Raw genomic sequence first — 17,386 nt, 5'->3', positions numbered from 1 at the left:
AACGAATCAAATATTGCCCCATAGTCACTATTCGTAAGTGAGAATATTTTTAGAATGTTTTGTGAACATTTCAAAACGTCCACTGCGTCCCAATAAAAATAAAATTGGTGCAAAAGTAAGGTAAAGTTTCACCCCTCAGGCATAGTATAGACATAAAGCATGAAAACTTCCGTAGTGGAACAGGCTATGTCACTTAGGTAGCCATACTTTACAGGCTGTACAGCGACCGTTCGCACTCTCTGAAGAGCTCTGTGCATGTGAAGAAACTACATGTTTGCCCTAATTCTCCATTTGTGTTTCTAATAAAGAACGATTCATAACGGTACTATCTAATCAAATAAACTTGCTCACATTAGGAATACTCGCATATGAACATTGCTTTATGATATTTATGATAACGGCTGTTCACTATTAGAAAAGTATTCGATATGCGATTCGGCCTCAGAAATGACTATTCCCGCACTCCTATTTAGAAGCTCCGACTTTTCTGGGACGCACGAGAGACCTTAGCTGTGTAGGTAGAACTTGGTTTTGTCCACGGCTTTTTGTAGGACGTCTTGTTGTTCGCCCGGCAATCCCGCGCAAGTCCACATGTTTAGGTCGTCCGCATGTATGGTGCGGTGAATACACTTGATGTTTCCCAAGATGTTTGGTAGTCGCCTCATCGCTATATTGGACAGCAACAGGGCGATCACCGACTCCTTGGGGTTTCCTTTCTGTGGCATTTCGATCTGTCTCGTCCCGATGTTCAAAATACCTATGCTCGCCGTTCAACACGTCTGGAAGTACTGGAAGTAGTCGTATGTCCTTACTCCAGTTAGTTAACTGTAGGCTATTTAGGAGCACTCCGTTTGAGACGTTATCGAATGCCCGCTTCACGTATAAAGCCAGGAAGGAACTCTTGCGGGGGGTGCTGAGGGCGTCAATTACTTCGTGTTACAGCTGAAGTAGAACGTCTTGGGCGGAGAGGTGAGACCGGAAACCGTACGTTGTGTTCGTAGGTGCACCCCGTCTTCCAGGAAGGGAGAGAACCAATTGTATACCATTTGCCCGAAGTGTTTCCGCGCGCAAGACGTGAGGCAGTTTGGGCGCAGGCTCTGTAGCATGATCGACTCGCCAGGTTTTGGAATCATCGTTGTGTCCACGTGCTTTTAGGCGGCTGGGATACTGTTGTTCTCCCAGCTTTCGTTGACGTAATTTAGTAAGCTCTCCGTTGCTCCTTCGTCCAGGCTACGCATGATCTTGTTGTTAATTTTGTGCAGTCCGTGCGTCGCGTTTCTCGTGAGGTTTCTTAACGCTGCTCAAGGCTGCTAATACCACTGGAGCGTAATTTAAATCGGCACATTCCTGTTAGCTTACCCTTGATGCTTTTATACTTATAAATGGTTGCACCCTGTCGTACACTGCATGAAACACAAGTAGTGCAGGTAGATAACGACGCATTGCCTCACCGAGAAGTACGTTTCGGTGATGCTGCTGTAGGAGTCAAGAGTTGCACTCGCTTTAGACTACTGGACGGAAATTTTAGCAAACGGGTACATCTGTTAACCTGTTGTCTGTTGTTGAATGAATTTGCTACGGTAGATTTGAAGAAAAAATGTTTTTACACTAGTGAATTAACGGCGGTGAAAGAAGATAGACAAGCTCAAAGGTTTCTCCTTTGTCGAGCCTGTCCGGATGACTTGAGATGATTTCTACAGACGAGTGTAGAAATTATAGCGCTCAAGTCTACTTTTTGGCTAGCAGCAGACCGCCTTAGTAACACCCGACAACTTCAGAAATATTGCTGATGTTAACTAGCACAGCAGTGGCAAAGGAGTCCACTGTGTAGCGTGAGCTTTGACTCAGCTGGAAAGTAGCTTTATAACTTAATTTTGCAATACAAGTATTTTGTGATTAAAATAAAATTACTTAATGATGACATTAAGAAGAGGTAAATCTCCGGTGAGATTAAAATGTCATCTGAGGTGATCAAAATTAAACCGGAGCCCTTCACTACGGCGTGCCTGTTAATCAGAACTGGTTATGGCACGTAAAACCCCAGAAAGAAGATGAGATGTACACATTCCTATGTTCTGCGCGTCCGTATGTCCTATATTGTGCGAAACAAGTTTTTAATTTTATGGTATAGGCTTAGCGGCAACACTTTCTGCCTGTATATTTGATGTTTCCAAGACGTCACTAGCTGGCGTATAAGCAAAGCGAAACTTTCTTGCTGACCATCGAAATTAGGTTCGTTTGGGGAGAAACATTTATTTCCCTTTCTAAACAGAAAGTAATCTAGAATCTGGTGAACTTGTCGGCAATTTCTTCTGCGTGCTAGCCGGCCATCCATGCATCACGAGGCTTTCCCCTTCTGGTTCAGATACACATTTTTCTTCGCAGCTATATATTGCAATCTGAAAAATAGAAAGTGCTAGGGTTAGTGGGGGTATTTCGAACAATACGGACTTAGGTATTTGTTACTCACGTGAGGTTGCTCTTTCGAAGCGTAACTCCTGATATTTTGCCAAAGTCGCACTAAGGCGTCATTGCACAGTTTTTTCTGCTGTTTTTTCTTAACTTCCCCTGTACCAAAAAGATACAATGAACACCAGTATGCACTGTATATATATATATATATATATATATATATATATATATATATATATATTGTAACTGTATTTTTCAATGGGCCGAGCGTATTTAGAAAAAAGTTGCAGTGGCTTAGCTCGGCTATGCCAGGATATACGTAACGTTAGCAAAGGTTCAGCTGATTATTCTTAGCTTATTCTTAAGCTTATTCTTAAGATAAGATTGTTCTTATGAGTCAAGCTTCTCCGTTCTTCTGCGCTGCTGAGCAGCATTTGCGCTCTCCTTCTCTATGGCTATACCACACTGGCAAACGCCAGTCAGAAGCGCAGCGGCTCCAGCGCAGTGTCAGACGGCGACTGCACCGCGAGCGCGCGCCGGCGCCAGTGCGTCTACCACGGCTACGACGTCACTCCTCTGGAATGCGCAGACCGGCGGCGGTGAGTCGCGCGCGGCGGCGGCGGAGTGCGCGAGAGGTGCCGGCTCCGGTGGCTCCGGTGCGCAAGCCGTGTGACATTACTGATCCTTGCGCATGCGCAGCACGGCTCTTGATGTGCCGCGCGAAATGGGCTTGGCTAGGCCAGTGTAGCTAACGCTACAAAATTTCGGTCGGTCCACCTACCAAAACTGTTGTGTTAATAAACCTAAGAAAACCACGAAGTTGTGCTTCTCATTGCTTTCGCTCTCTCTCTTTATAAATAAATAAATAAATATATATAAATATATATATATATATATATATATATATATATATATATATATATATAGACTTTAGCTCACGAGATGAGGTTTATTCTTCTCTTCTTGTTCTCCACTGCTCAGCTTTTTGAACAGTGTTCTTTACTGAGTAAATTTTTTGACACCGTTGTGTTCCCACAATATCACAGTTGAGGGCACAATACTTTTTTTAGCCTGCATTGAATATGACGGCAACAGTGCAGTAGCTTTGTATGTAAGTTTACGTAAGTGAGTTCCTACGGCAGGTGCGGATACAGCAGTGCTGCATATCTGTTTATTTTTATCCTATTGTGGTAACTCGTTACATCTCAGTTTTCGTGCTTATTAGTGCTATAATACCTTATTAACTATATTACAACAGAAAGTCCCACCTGTGATTTTTAACCATCAGTAGTGTAGAATCCATGTTACTGAGTGACTGACACCACCGGATTCTCTGACCTCACTAACTACGCTTCCCTTCTCTTGGCAACCGTTCCGCAACATTAAGAGACCCCCGGTTATCCGCCCCACGCGCTATACACGGCCTTCCCAGCTCCATTCCTGCCTCCTAATGTGAACTATTAAATTGATTACTCCGTTTTGCCATGCAATCAACACCACTGTCTTCCGGTCTCTTAACTCTAAATTATGGGGTTTACGCGCCGGAACCACGATCTCCTTATTATATTATGAGGCACGCCGTAGTGGGGGAGTCCGGAATAATTTGGACCTCTAGCGCTTATCTAACGTGCACCTAAACCAATGTAGATGGGTGTTATTGCATTTGGCCCCATCGAGATGCGGCAGCTGTGGCCGGGATTTTATAGCGCGACCTCATGCTTAGCAGCCCAACACCATAGCCACTAAGGAATAACTGCGCGTATCTCTTAACTTCCTCAAGTGTCTTAAAGCGGTAGCTTTGGCACACATGCACATACCGAAGACAGTGAACCAGGAAATAGCTACCGCTTCAGCTGATTTAACAGAGCATCGCACGTGTGCTACGGGGTCGAGTTATACTTCCATCGCCACAGGTACCCTTGTGAACATTATCATAAATTTAACCTTATTCACGCTAAGCCAATATGTCATTTAACACGGATATTTTAACGCGACAGCGTTTAGGGCCCCCTGTCGCAGAAATTCCGGCGTCGGCAACCGGCATGTGATCGAGGGTGGCGGAGAAAATCATCCAACCACATCGACCGCACAGGCCCTACATAGGGTGCAAGGTTTTGGTTAAGAAAAATTGAATTTCTCACAGTGAAATCCGTCAGAAAAATGGTAAAGTACGACTTTAACATTCGGCGTCGGATTCGCCGTCGGTTTGTAATTTCAATGTACGAGAAAACCTAATTCTACTGCAAGGAAACATTTCTACCAGACCTGCGCGCGTCGGGGTCATAGGAAACAATTATTAAAATAATAAAAAAAGGTGCTAGGGTCCTCACATTTTAATATAAGACCACTTATATTGCCCCTAGAATAACGCCTTTCCAGCAACGCATTTCAGTTTAAAAGTGAAGCCGACTTTAGGGGATGAGTGTAAGCTTGGTCTTTGTAAGCTGGTTTTCCCGCGTTCAGTGTTGCAGTGAATGAAGTCTACTTGCCGCATGCGAACGATGCGATGCGAACGGGTCCCGATAACGCTATCGCATTCTACTCTTAAAGGTGAAGTTTAAGCGTCCTCCAAAAATGTTCCGTACTGGTCTTATATGGTAAGTGCTAAAACGGCATTTTTGACACTAGCAACATGTACATGTGCATTCAACCAGGTCAATATATCTGTCATTTTTGTCACGTATCATTAAAAATTGCGCCATAATAACTTAGTGGCGGAGATAACATCAACAAGGTTGTATCTGCTCATCAAGAAATAAACGTTCTCGCCACCCTGTGCCTAGCGGTTTTGCTACAAGATTTGCACTCAGTGACTAATATGTAATTAGGGGAGCACAGAAAATAAGACGTACATGGTTTCATACCCTGCATACAATTGCAAGTACTGACTTTAAAACAGTGTCCTTGTTGAACCGCACCTGATTGTTCCGTTATGGATATCAGACTTCCCCTCCAACACAATCATCAAGAATTTTTACAACAGAACACTGAACTATTCTTTTGCGAGTCACTCCGGCAACCAAAACGTTGCCGTTCAACGATGCACCCGATCGCAAGAAAGGAGAAGAAAGAAAGAAAAGAAACGTAATTTTTTTACCTGTAACCACACTTATAAATACAGCAATCAGGATAGTTCCGATGAGAGCGAAGAAACTGCTCCAGAAGTATGACAGACGCAAGATGAAGAACGTTTCTTCTGATCTGCATAAAAAAAAAACAGCACAAAAATGCCTTAGAATAACGTTTTCTTTTTTATGAATGCTCTCAATTTCATTTTAACCGACAGCTGCGGTTTGGCAAGTTTGGCGGTTTGGCAGCGTTAGCACGGCACTGCAGCTCGGGGTGAGCGGCGTATTTATGTGTAAACATTTTCTAGGCGGATGAGCAATTCAATTAGATGACGACCATAGTGTTTTGATTGAGAAATATTGTTCCCTGAAATGAAGAGAAAAACAAGAATCATTCCAAAAAGTTTTCGAAAAGGAATTACTTAGGCCAAGAATTTCAGAAAAAAAAAGCAAATTTGGAAAAGCACATTGCTGCAGTGCAGTTTCCCCAGTTCCCTAAATGGGTGGCGAAATATGAAATGACGGTGCATTATTAGAAAAAATGGCGCATTATTTCATAGATTTCGCAATATAGGTTCATTTGTCACTCACCCTCACACACGGAAAAACTAGCACCATGATTCATAGCGGCATCACATAATTAAATAATGTCCTTTTCACATGTTCAGATAAGTTCAGAAAACAAAAATGTTACGTTGATTTATTATCGCGAATTTAGTAGTCTATACTTCATCCTTCATTCTGAAAGTATTTTATTGTCACTTGTTGCAACAAAAAAATTATGACCCAGACAAAAAATAAAACACTGCATGCGCTGCGTGTAACATCGCATTTATTTTAACATCAATCCTTGGTTCAGTGGTTGCCGAGAAAGACCTTCTATCCGTTCGGTATCTGTTTTTATAGAAGGTCTCGAGCTAAACTGCCCTGATAAGGCTCAGACAACACAGTCTCTTATTTGCTGGGAAAATGTACCACTTGAATCCTATGGTCGACTTGCTATTGCAGAAAAAATGAATAGTATGCAAAACTACAGACATATTATACACCACCTTCACTCCTATAAGCGCACAGCCTGAGGAAACTTCCGCATATATTGCTACATATAGAGAGCCCAAGGAGGTATCCTATAGCTTGTCATAAATTAGTGAACCTTAGCGCAGCTATTCTGAAACAGCGTTGCCCGTCTCTTGGTAACTTCTGCATTTTTATTTCTCCATTATTCTTTCATGTTATTCAAGCATGCGGAGCCACATTCTGCCCAACTTTTCTCTCGCCTAGTATGAGGCCCATACCACACGTACGCTTGCTGCGCGCCAGCTCGCGCCTACGCGCCTTGAGCCTGCCGCGCCTCCAGAGTAACGGCGGTGTGCATCCACAAAGACGCGCGACACGGCGCGCTCACTGGGCTCACTCATAGACAAGGCGCCTTGGCAGACGCAACTTGGTACTTTGATATTGGCAGTATTTTAAAATGCTTCGATAAGTATAAATCTAAATCTTATATTCTTAGAGCTGCTAGATCAGCCCAAAGGGAAAGAAGAAGCACTTTCTTGCATGATATGAATCGGTTTCACTGAGAGTTGAGTGTACCTCGCTCTAGCTGCGTATACAGGCTCGAGGCAGCCTAAGCGCGCGACAACACAGGAGCTGTTAAGCGAGATCGCGCCGCGTTGCGACGCGTATGAGTCGTGCCGCAGCGTCTGCGCATGCGTAGGCGCGCGGGCGCGAGCTTGCGGGCGTCCCTAAGCGTACGCGTGGTCTGGGCTTTAGTGCTTGATCGCTTGCTGGCAAATAGTGTACTCAGTCTGCAGGAAATAATTAAACGTTTCCTTCCTTAAAAAAACTACTGCTTATATTTAGTTAAGTAGAATACCAAGGGTTGAAGTTTTAGTTTACTTACTCAAGGTTTGGCGCATTAAAGGTAGTGTTAAGCGGTGAAAATGTGCTACTGTGGTTTCCAGGGCAGTAATCAAGAGATACTGGAAGCCTTGCAGCTCTTGTTCCGCTTTTGAGAGTTTCAGCCATGTGCCACAATTGGTAGCCAAGCATCAAGAGTGTCGCCCCACCAGCACCCTGCATTTGGTCATTACAAATATATACAAGTGGTCAGTGTTACAGATGTCTTAAAACTTTCACTGTAAATTAAGCCTGAAAATACATATCCCTTCTATTTACTGTGTTTCACAGTACATTCCCGCTAAGAACTCTGTGTATGCAAATCTGCATGTTTTATCATATATTTGTGGTAACAGGCCATGGCCAACTAAAAGAAGTCTTTTTTTTTTGTATTCGCACCTGGGTGTCAATAGAACACGACCAAAGGTCAGAGCCATATAGCAAAATGGCAAATGCAAAAAAAAATCACAAATCACGCGCTATTCCACTACTTTTAAATTGGATTACCAGCTGAGCAGTTTAGCACACGTCATAGAGGTGACACAGAATTTAGATCAACGCTGTGAAGACATTTTATTTCTTGTGAGTAGCTACGGCGGTTATCCAGAAGAAAGACACACGCACAAACACTTTTATTTTTATTGGTGGTCTTATTGGTGACATACGTTCGCAGGAAAGACTACCGTCACCTCGGGGAGAGGGAGGAAACTAGACACGCGCGACGGGACCGCCGCGCCGGGAGAGCGGAAGGAAACAGGTAAGCAAGCGCTTCGAACGACACAAAGGGAGGGCGGTGCGAGCGTACACATACCCGACGCGGGTCGTACAGCAGCAAATCTTTGAGAAACCCTTATTATCTACATGAAAGTTTACTCATTTGGAAAATGGTGCCTCTTGATAACTAATTTACTGAAGATACATATCCAGGTGATGAGACGTATACGCTTTTGCATAGAATGAAGTGATTTTGCATCAAATTGAGAGCTGACTTTTTTGCACACGCAGATCTGTTGACGGACACGAAAAATGCATGGAACCCTAGCCAAATACAGCTTCGCTCTAAAAATCCGCAGAACCCGTCTCGCGATGTCTGTTGACGGTAATGCGTTAAGAAATAAATAAATATTGCGACATAACGTATTGCCATCGTTGAAACGAGTTATGTATTAGCCGTGTACTGCAGCGGGCACTTCTCTTTCGTGCTTCGTTAAGAACATTCGGCGCTATCTAACGGCACCGCCGCGAATCCTGTGGATGGCTACTGAAGTGCACTGTGTGCCGCTGCGTGGCGAACCCTCGGAAACGCGTCATGCGGCAGCAGGGCTCCTCTCTCGTGCTCGCTTCCAAACAGGTGGCGCTGCCTAGAAGTTCACGTGTGGCCTCCGAGACGAGGAGTGGGTCGCGCCGGCGCTTGCAAGTGATGAGAATGTTCCTTCGATTGCTGTACTCCCAGTGGCACATGCAGAGTGACCCATGATGGCGACAGGTTAATTGGAGACATACCCAGTGCATTCGCGGTGCAGCTCGATAAAGTATTTGCGTGAAAGAGGTTCTATAAGAAGCGGCACATACCGAGTACGTTTGTGCTGCAGCTGGTTAAAGCGGCTTGTTGCCCTTGATGAATCCGTGTGACGTGCGTTCAATTCCGCCCAGCTTCGGATAAATTTAAAGGATCTGAGTTGTAATTGTAGAGCAGAAGACACCTACTGGCCCATACCCAGTGACCCAAGTTGGCACCAGAGTGGTTCATTGAAGACCAGCACAGACCGATTCACACATGCGCTGTGCTCCTAGTCGGCGTCAAAGCGATTCATTGAAGAGCGGTACATACTCGCTTCTGCATCTACATAGACCCATGTCGGCAGAAAAAAAGGTCCGTGGAAGAGCGGCACATGTGCACATTGCCACACACTCTGACTCAAGTTGGTCAGACGGTTGGTTCCGTCTTTTTCCTCGGCAAAGCAGCAGGGTGCTGTAACCATTAGACCTTGGCCTAGACAGTGACTCGTGTTAGCGGAAGAACGGTAAGATACATACATCGATAGATAGGTCCTGGAACGTTTTTGAAGTAGCCAAAGAATGCTAAGCACTAACAACTGCAGTTGACGTGATTGTAAACATTGCTTTGGCCGCTATTTTGTCCGAGATATTTTGGGCTGCTTCTGCTGAGTGAATCGTGCGAAATTTTACCTAAATTCTATAAGAACACCTCATTACCTTTAGTTGACTAAAATATAGTGGGTTATCAGCTTCGCCATATGTGTAGCATGCCTATTAACAATACTATTTTCAGCAGAAGCTTTGTTTGCCTTTCCCCCATATTTTGTGGGTACTGCTTGCTGGTAGTTGACGCCTGGGTGCTGCACTGCCATGTAAACAACTTGGCCAACTTAGTATGTGCCAGTGGGTATGTGCCCTTACCAGCCCAATCCACAATTATGGGTATGTGCCCCCATGTATGTTCCCGAATATGCAAGCAGAACAAGAGGCAAGAAATGAAGAAGACGACTATATAGAAGTGAAGAAGGGGCAACATAATCACCGTGTGCGGAGAAAGTGAATGAATTGAGAGCAAGTTGACATTTTAGATGAGTTCGAAGCGCTCTGAAATACGTGAAAATTTTTGCAAGAGTGGATTCTGCCAGCCCACGCAGCACTGCTCTTGCAAAAGCTAAAAATAAAATAGCAAGGATGGCGCGCCAAGCTCCCGTGTTCGGAGTCTGAATTTCTAGGTTTGCGTGGCCTGGATTCCAGAAATAATGGTAGTGTTGGAGGTGCTAGCCTGGTTCGCACTGTTGCCCGCATACAGCAACATACGTAAGTCACGTGATACGCACCTGCCTGCGGTACTCTCCTAATACCCTTCGTAGCCTTGCTGCGCTCAATCTGTTGTGCTGGCGGTCGCTGCGCAAGTGTCACTTAAACCGAACATCGGCATAGCCGTTAGCGTTCAGCACTACGTTGAGTATTCTGGCTCTACGTGACATGAAAGGAAGGTTCCGTCATTGTTCAGCATATCCGAGACTTTTTCTTGTATACGAATTTATGCTTAAGGGAGAATGGCACAAATTCACATATTACATTGAACACACATACTGCGAACCAGTTTAGCAGGATGCTCTTCTAATATGGCTTTCCAATATTTGACGAGAAGAGAAGGAACGTTCACAATATGGTTGGGTATATGCTTATGAATTCATTAGAACATATACTGGGTCATATATACTACGTAATTCAACTTCGGTTAAAGCGCTATGGGCGAGTGCACACAAGGCAGGTAACTATTACGTAATGTACGCATCGACCGTAAGTGTAGGTTCATACGGTGCAAATATGATTTCAAAAATGTTCATGTTTATGCACCGGAAAGGTCTAAAAATTATCCTGATACGACAATTTATGTTTGTGTTTTGCTTCATCTATAAGCCATGCCGAAATGCAAGCACCAGTTCATTCATGCATGCGGACGTAGCGACGTCACGAGATCCAAAGTGTTGTGTAATGCTTGCTGAAAGAAAAATTGTCATTTGATGTGTATAGACAAAGTAATATGATGTTTACGAGAGAGGCAATGAGCCTAGTTAGTTCCTCCGTATCGCTTACGGGCCAATGATGCTGCGTAGTTCAACATCGCACTTTTCCTATTTCACGGACTTCGAGTAAAGCACAGAAAGAAATAATTATGGAAAACACTAAGCGCTGAACACGACTAAATGAGAAGTCGCAGGGCGCATTAACAACTGTGCCATTGCAAGTTACGTTCTTAAAGCGAAATAAAGCACGTCTTCAAGTACACTTCTCCAATGAGAAAGGCAATTTGTACACAAAAATTTGCCCTGGTTGCGGTACAGGACTTATGACCGAAAATTGAGTGTATACTACACGAGTGTCTTTAGGAGCTTGTTAAACAGCATCTTAAGGACGCCCTGTATAGCAGCTTCATAGGAGGCAAGCAATATCCTGCTCAAAGTGAGACCCTTACTTTCCTTCAAATCGCACTTCTGTTTCATACCAGGGGAGCATTTTTGATTCCGGGGCGGAAAAATAACACTGCTATAATAAGGACACTAAATGCTACTATAAATATATGACCATGCAGAAACATCATTTTATTCTGTACTACATTCATGGTTGCGTGTTTTCAGTAGTAGAAATAAACAATACATTAAGGAGGCTTTATTGTTTTGCGGCCTCTCGTAAGCCTGCACGCCGTTCTTTACCACTTAAGCAATCGCTATACAGAGCCATACAAATACTGTGACAAAGAACAATACGACAAATAGCTGGTGCTGTCAAGCTAGAAATACGAATAGCCTACACTTTGTAACTTCGTTATGGTTGCATTGCCAGGCTGCAGTTATTTGGGACTACGACTTTCGTAACATAGGGACCAGTTGACGTACATAATGTTACCTCCCTAAAAACATTGCACAATGCGACTAATGTGACGTAGCCTATTTAAAGCAAAGCAAGATAAAAAAAAACTATTTAACTGCCTACGTACCTTGCAGTGAACAAAAGGAAACAACACAGCCAAAATGCACAATCCGACAAACGGCGCCGTGAATGCTGCGTTCACCATTATAAGTATCTGCAAACAGTGTGATAAGTAGTGTGAATTGGCAGCACATGGTATTGGATATCGCGTGAAAGACTAAATGTGATAAAATATCCAGAAGCCGGTGCGTTTACACCGCAGGATAGCATGTGGATCATCGCACGACATTGTGCCAACGAGTTAGGAGAAAGGTAGCAAATGACGGCGCTCCTCACTCGGTAATTAGTTCATAACGCTTGGCCTGCTTGCGGGCCGAGTAGTATATATCGCAGTGCAAGAGTACACTAGGGTTATTGTAGAGTTTTTAGGCTAGAAAAATTTAAAAAGAAACGACTGTAGCATGTAGCAGAATTGTAGTGCTGCCGCACTACAATTCTCTAAAAGGAGGACATCATTTGCGCGTGAAGTAAAAGTGAATAATCGAATAAACATGTTTAAAACATTGCTCATTAACTATTACATTTGTTACTTTACGACGCATGTTTCGCAAAGCATATCGACTTCGGAAGTAGGTAGGCCTCGCAGTTTCTTATTTCGTAGGTCATATCCACCTGCAACGAATTCATAGGCTGACACCGGATTCGAGATATGTGTTACCAAAATTTTCGACAATATCCATTGGCGTTTAATAGTTATTGTGTTCCAATGCATAAAAAAGTGTGGAACATTGCTACATTATTGCTGTGTTTACTTGCGCTTCATCGGAAAATAATGCTAGTTTCAAAATTTGTTCCAATTAGTTGTGTCTTGCGAATCGGGTGACTACAGTGCGTAAATTTTAACGTCTGTCCGAAAGATGAGGTAAAAAAAAACTGACCAGTCAGTTCTTGTTTACATTTGTCAACTACGTAAATTGATTTATTTTGGATGTAATTTACGCTTCTTTGAGTTATCCAGCACAAAAAAACCTGATTCTCGTGCGAGGTCTGTTCCAAAAGTTCTATCAGTGAGCCTGCAAACAAAGGCGAAGAGGGCAGTAGCCATGTCACTCTCGCTCACTCCAATCGAACGAACCAGGCGGACCGCTAATAGTAGCCAGGCCATTCTATGGCAAGGCTGAATTTTTCGAGGCCACATTTTGTGCATCCTATTTACTATATTAGTCAAAATGAAGATAGAAGAACCAACAGTACAAAGGCTCAATACCCAATTTTTTTGTGAAACTTGGGCTAAATGTTGCGGAAGTTCACGAAGTGCGTATGGCAAGGATGGCCTCAAACAAAGAACTATGCCCAATTAGGTCAAGCGTTTGCGGGAAGGTTGTATAGACCCCAGGAGCGATGCCAATCAGGACGACCCTCCTCCTCGTCTATTTTTGCAAAGCGCATAATTTAACAAAGACAACCGAAAGTCTTGATTGGTTTGAGCGCTGTGCAAGAATGGATATATTCGAACTCCCCTGCATTACTGTTCTTCTAGACTCCACCTCGTGCACAGATGAAAGGACCGATCGTGTGCGCTCACCTATGCTCAGCGACTGTTAGAATGATTCTGTAAGCATTTAATTTGGGAAGCGTGTCCGCTCACAGGATCTGGCTAGGAAATTCGGAAATTAAATTATTTTGCGGAAATGCGACACGACGGTGCCAAAACTGCTGACTCCTGAGAATTGTCTCTTTAATATGTGGTATATAACGCGCTAAAATCACCATCTAATTGTGAGGCACGCCGTAATGGGGGACTGCGGAATAATTTGTACCACCCGGGGTTCTTTAACATCCACGTAAATCTAAGTACACGGGTTCGCATTTTGACCCCAACAAAATGCGGCCCCCGTAGCCGGGATGCGATCCCGCCACCTTGTGTTTAGCAGCCAATCACCATAAGCACTAAGCAACCACGGCGGCTCCTGAGAAATAGTTGAGCTGAAAAGAATGATCCATTGAATAGAAACCTTTAGACAACAGCGAACGATTCTTTCAAGGCGTTGTTGTCAGTAAAAAGACTTGAATTTAATTATACGACATGAAGCTGAAGTCACAGAGCCAGGACTGAAAAAGCAATATGAAGAAAGGCAGGAAAAGCGCGGAAGAACAAAGTAGAATTCAACTGCTTAAGTGTCATGCAGCTGTGCACCGCGAATGTGTACTTTAGGGCCAAGCTGGTCGATGCAGCTTTCTGCATTGGCAGGTCTGAGCGTGTGAGAGATCCTGTGCGCCACGTGCGACCAAATTCATCGAAAGATGGGCGCTGTGTTCTCTATCTCAATAATGCCCATAGCCTGCATGGATATATATCTACATGGATATATATCTCTGCATGGATATATACCAGAACTGTCTCCATACTGGCTGGATTTAGTGTTCTGTGAATTTGGTATGTTCCCCAAGTGCAAATTGGGCTCCAGCAACAGCATTTCGTGAATTTGACGACAATTAAAAAGGAACCCACATCAGTTCTGGAGCGCGTAACAGGTGAGGACATCCAAGGGCGGAATTAGCGCTTGAGTTCGTGTGTTGTGTCTCATTGGGATATTTTAATAGTGAGCACATTTTGTGTGTCGGAAAGCTTGTTAAATTATTTTTTTTGAAAACCTACTGCACGAAATTTTGGGACAGACCTCGGATGTGCCACAGGTGATTTATAAAGTTCTGTTAGCGCTAAAAAACAGAGCACCTGATATACAACCACGCGTCATGATCGTGAGCCACTTTCTCCTGACGTATGGCTCCACTGGTGGAATGCCTCAGTTACAGAAGAGCAGTGATAGATATGGTTTAAGATGTTGAGTTAGAAAGCATGAACACAAGAAAGAAATGCCGACGCGAATGTCTTTCGTTAGTTCTACGCCTAACTTTTGAATTGGCGACTCTTTATCAAATTGCTCAGGTTCCTGTCATTCCAAGTTAAAGGACCAAAGGCGATTGAGAACTATGCGACAGCATTCAATCGTAGATAGCAGTAGAAACAGTTCTAGAAGCGCCTTTTAGAAGAATGCGCGAGACTAAAGAAACAGCCATATTGTTGATGACGAAAATATTAACATGAAATAACAAATCAGTGATGTAGACAAGGCAAGGCATTCTAAACTAGATAGAAAACAAGATTTCAATTATTGTCGGCGGGCCACTGTGGATGGGCACTTCGGCCAGAAATTTTAGGCGCTAAAATTGAAAGTGCTGTATAACGTTTCGGACGCGCAATTAACAAAGTCAGCCTTGATTCCCAAAATGCAACTCTTGTTTCCAATGAAATGAAGGTGCATTTCAGCGCAAATGAACTGATTATGTAATTGCCGCATTATCATCAGCCCTGAATGCAGGTTGTCTTCAATGTATGGAATATCCAGATTGAAATTTAGCGCGAGATTCTGCATTCACTTGCGGCTCTTTCTAGTGTCCTGCTATGAACATTTACCGCATCATTAAAAATTACATGTTGAAGAGGTTGCGCGTAAGCATTGAAAAAAAAAACGAAAAACAGGGGTGCCCGCACTGTTTCATATATATATATATATATATATATATATATATACATACATAATTATGTGTTGAAAAATACTGTGAATTCCGATGTTCATTAAATATCCATGTCATTGTACAGCATTGCGAAGGCCTGGAAGAAATATTACGTTACAGCACATTTGTCAACTGATGCATCATCTAGGTCAGTAATATTAGTTTTGTCAACAGCTGTTCTGGTACTGCACGATTGGTCATTTCAGCGTGACGCACAAACATCAGCGCCTCGTAACAACAACTGCAAAACGTATACTACTGAACAGCCAGCCGGCCATTAACGGATGCCGATTTTTCGCTGAACTGCTAAAGTAATGGTCATCAGACTATTTGAGTAAGCCAACTGGTTCACAATTACCCGCCTTGGTTGCTTAGTGGCTATGGTGCTAGGCTGCTAAGCACAAGGTCGAGGGATCGAATCCCGGCCACGGCGGCCGCCAATCAATTGGGGCGAAATGGGAGAACGCTCGTGTACTTAGATGTAGGTGCACGTTAAAGAACTCCAGGTGGCCCAATTATTCCGCATTCCGCCAATTCGGTACGCCTCATAATCAGATGGCGGTTTGGCACGTGAAACCCCATAATCATTTTTTTTATTTTTTTATTCACAATTATCGCCTGGTGCGCACACACAACTGTCCAGCCTGCTGTATCAGAACTAAGGAAATTCTGCGGAGGAAGATAGGTTATCTATAATTTCACGTGGCTATCAGTGAAGCCCCACATAGGCGGTGCATATCTGCGTGTATGCATTTCCATGGTAGCGTGTGTCTTGTATTGAGTGGGGCAGTCGGGCAGCCTGTCTTTTGAAGGCGCTTCAATAAACCAGATAATTTACATATTTTAGGACTGTGGAGCTTTTGAGGGAATCTATTATGTGCTTCTTCAAAACTTGCGTATTGCTAATCTGTGCACACTTTCTGTAATGTAATATAATCGCGGGTAATGCACTCCCCATATTCGTCGCTTTGCCTTGAGTGTGTCATTGCGAAATGTGAAACGAAGCGCGAGTTACTTTTGTTAACAGCTTGCAGATGTACATCTTCGCAGGAATGAAGCGTTATGTTAAGGAGGAGGAGGAGAGAAAGAGAGAAGGCACAACATAAGCTTTATGTTAAAAGCAGTGAAAGTTATTGCCCCAGGCCTAATGGTGATAACAATTCTGAAATAGCGTATCATCTACAGCGCTATTTATTATGACTTCCTTTCTGTAGCGTCGTATTCAATTGCAGATGTTCTCTGCACTCTGATGTTTACTTTTTTCAACGGTATTCTACATGTTATGGGTATCGTGTCGCTGCAATATCTGGAAAACGAAGTATTTACTTACCCTAGTTAATGATCCTACGTATACAACCAGTGTGCTGTACGCTGTCATTATCACACCTAAAATAAAAGCTGTAAAAATTTGCAGTAAATTGGCATAAGAAAAACAAAACAGCTACGACACGTGCATTCAAATTTTCGCGTCACAATTTCCAATGCAAGCACAAATTACCACGGACACGAGAATTATTGATTCAGCGGCAAAGACTGAGTAGTAATTGCATCTTGGCTTTGCTTTAATTTGTGTTGACCTCACAAATAATGTCTTCGAGAAAAAATATTTCGTTAAAATTGATTACTATGCGCTGAAACGTGCGATAGATGGACGGGTGGTGTCATAAACCAAGTCACTCGCGCTATAAGAAACATCAATGAAAACATAAAAAACTGAGCCACTAGCCATCGATCGCGCAAAATAAAAATTCCCCTGGTTTCATTATTTCAGTTATTATTGTGCTTGTGCCGCAAACCTTGTAAGGCCACTACATAAAAATATCACAAAGTCAAATAGCGGGCGTGACGATGTGATTCTTAACAAATAATATCCGTATAATACAAGCATTAGACGTGGTGTTGTACGGTCGCGCCTGATTGCAGGTGCCTTCAAGCTATCTAAAATGTGCGTAATCGGTTATTTATTGAGACTACTTTTGAAAGAGTCACGC

General features: G+C 43.3%; 1 protein-coding gene across 1 annotated transcript in view; it reads right to left on the bottom strand.

Annotated features, from left to right (window-relative positions):
* LOC119452554 (sodium-coupled monocarboxylate transporter 1-like) overlaps positions 1-17,386 on the bottom strand; it is a 322,121-nt gene that overhangs the window by 38,635 nt on the left and 266,100 nt on the right. The window contains exon 15 of the mRNA XM_049668027.1: positions 2,471-2,495. Within this exon, the coding sequence (XP_049523984.1) occupies positions 2,471-2,495 (25 nt within the window). The remainder of the gene's footprint in view (positions 1-2,470; positions 2,496-17,386) is intronic.

Source organism: Dermacentor silvarum, chromosome 5 (assembly GCF_013339745.2).
Source record: "Dermacentor silvarum isolate Dsil-2018 chromosome 5, BIME_Dsil_1.4, whole genome shotgun sequence".
NCBI classification, from domain to species: Eukaryota; Metazoa; Arthropoda; class Arachnida; order Ixodida; family Ixodidae; genus Dermacentor; species Dermacentor silvarum.
This window is presented reverse-complemented; position numbering and strand designations above follow the sequence as displayed.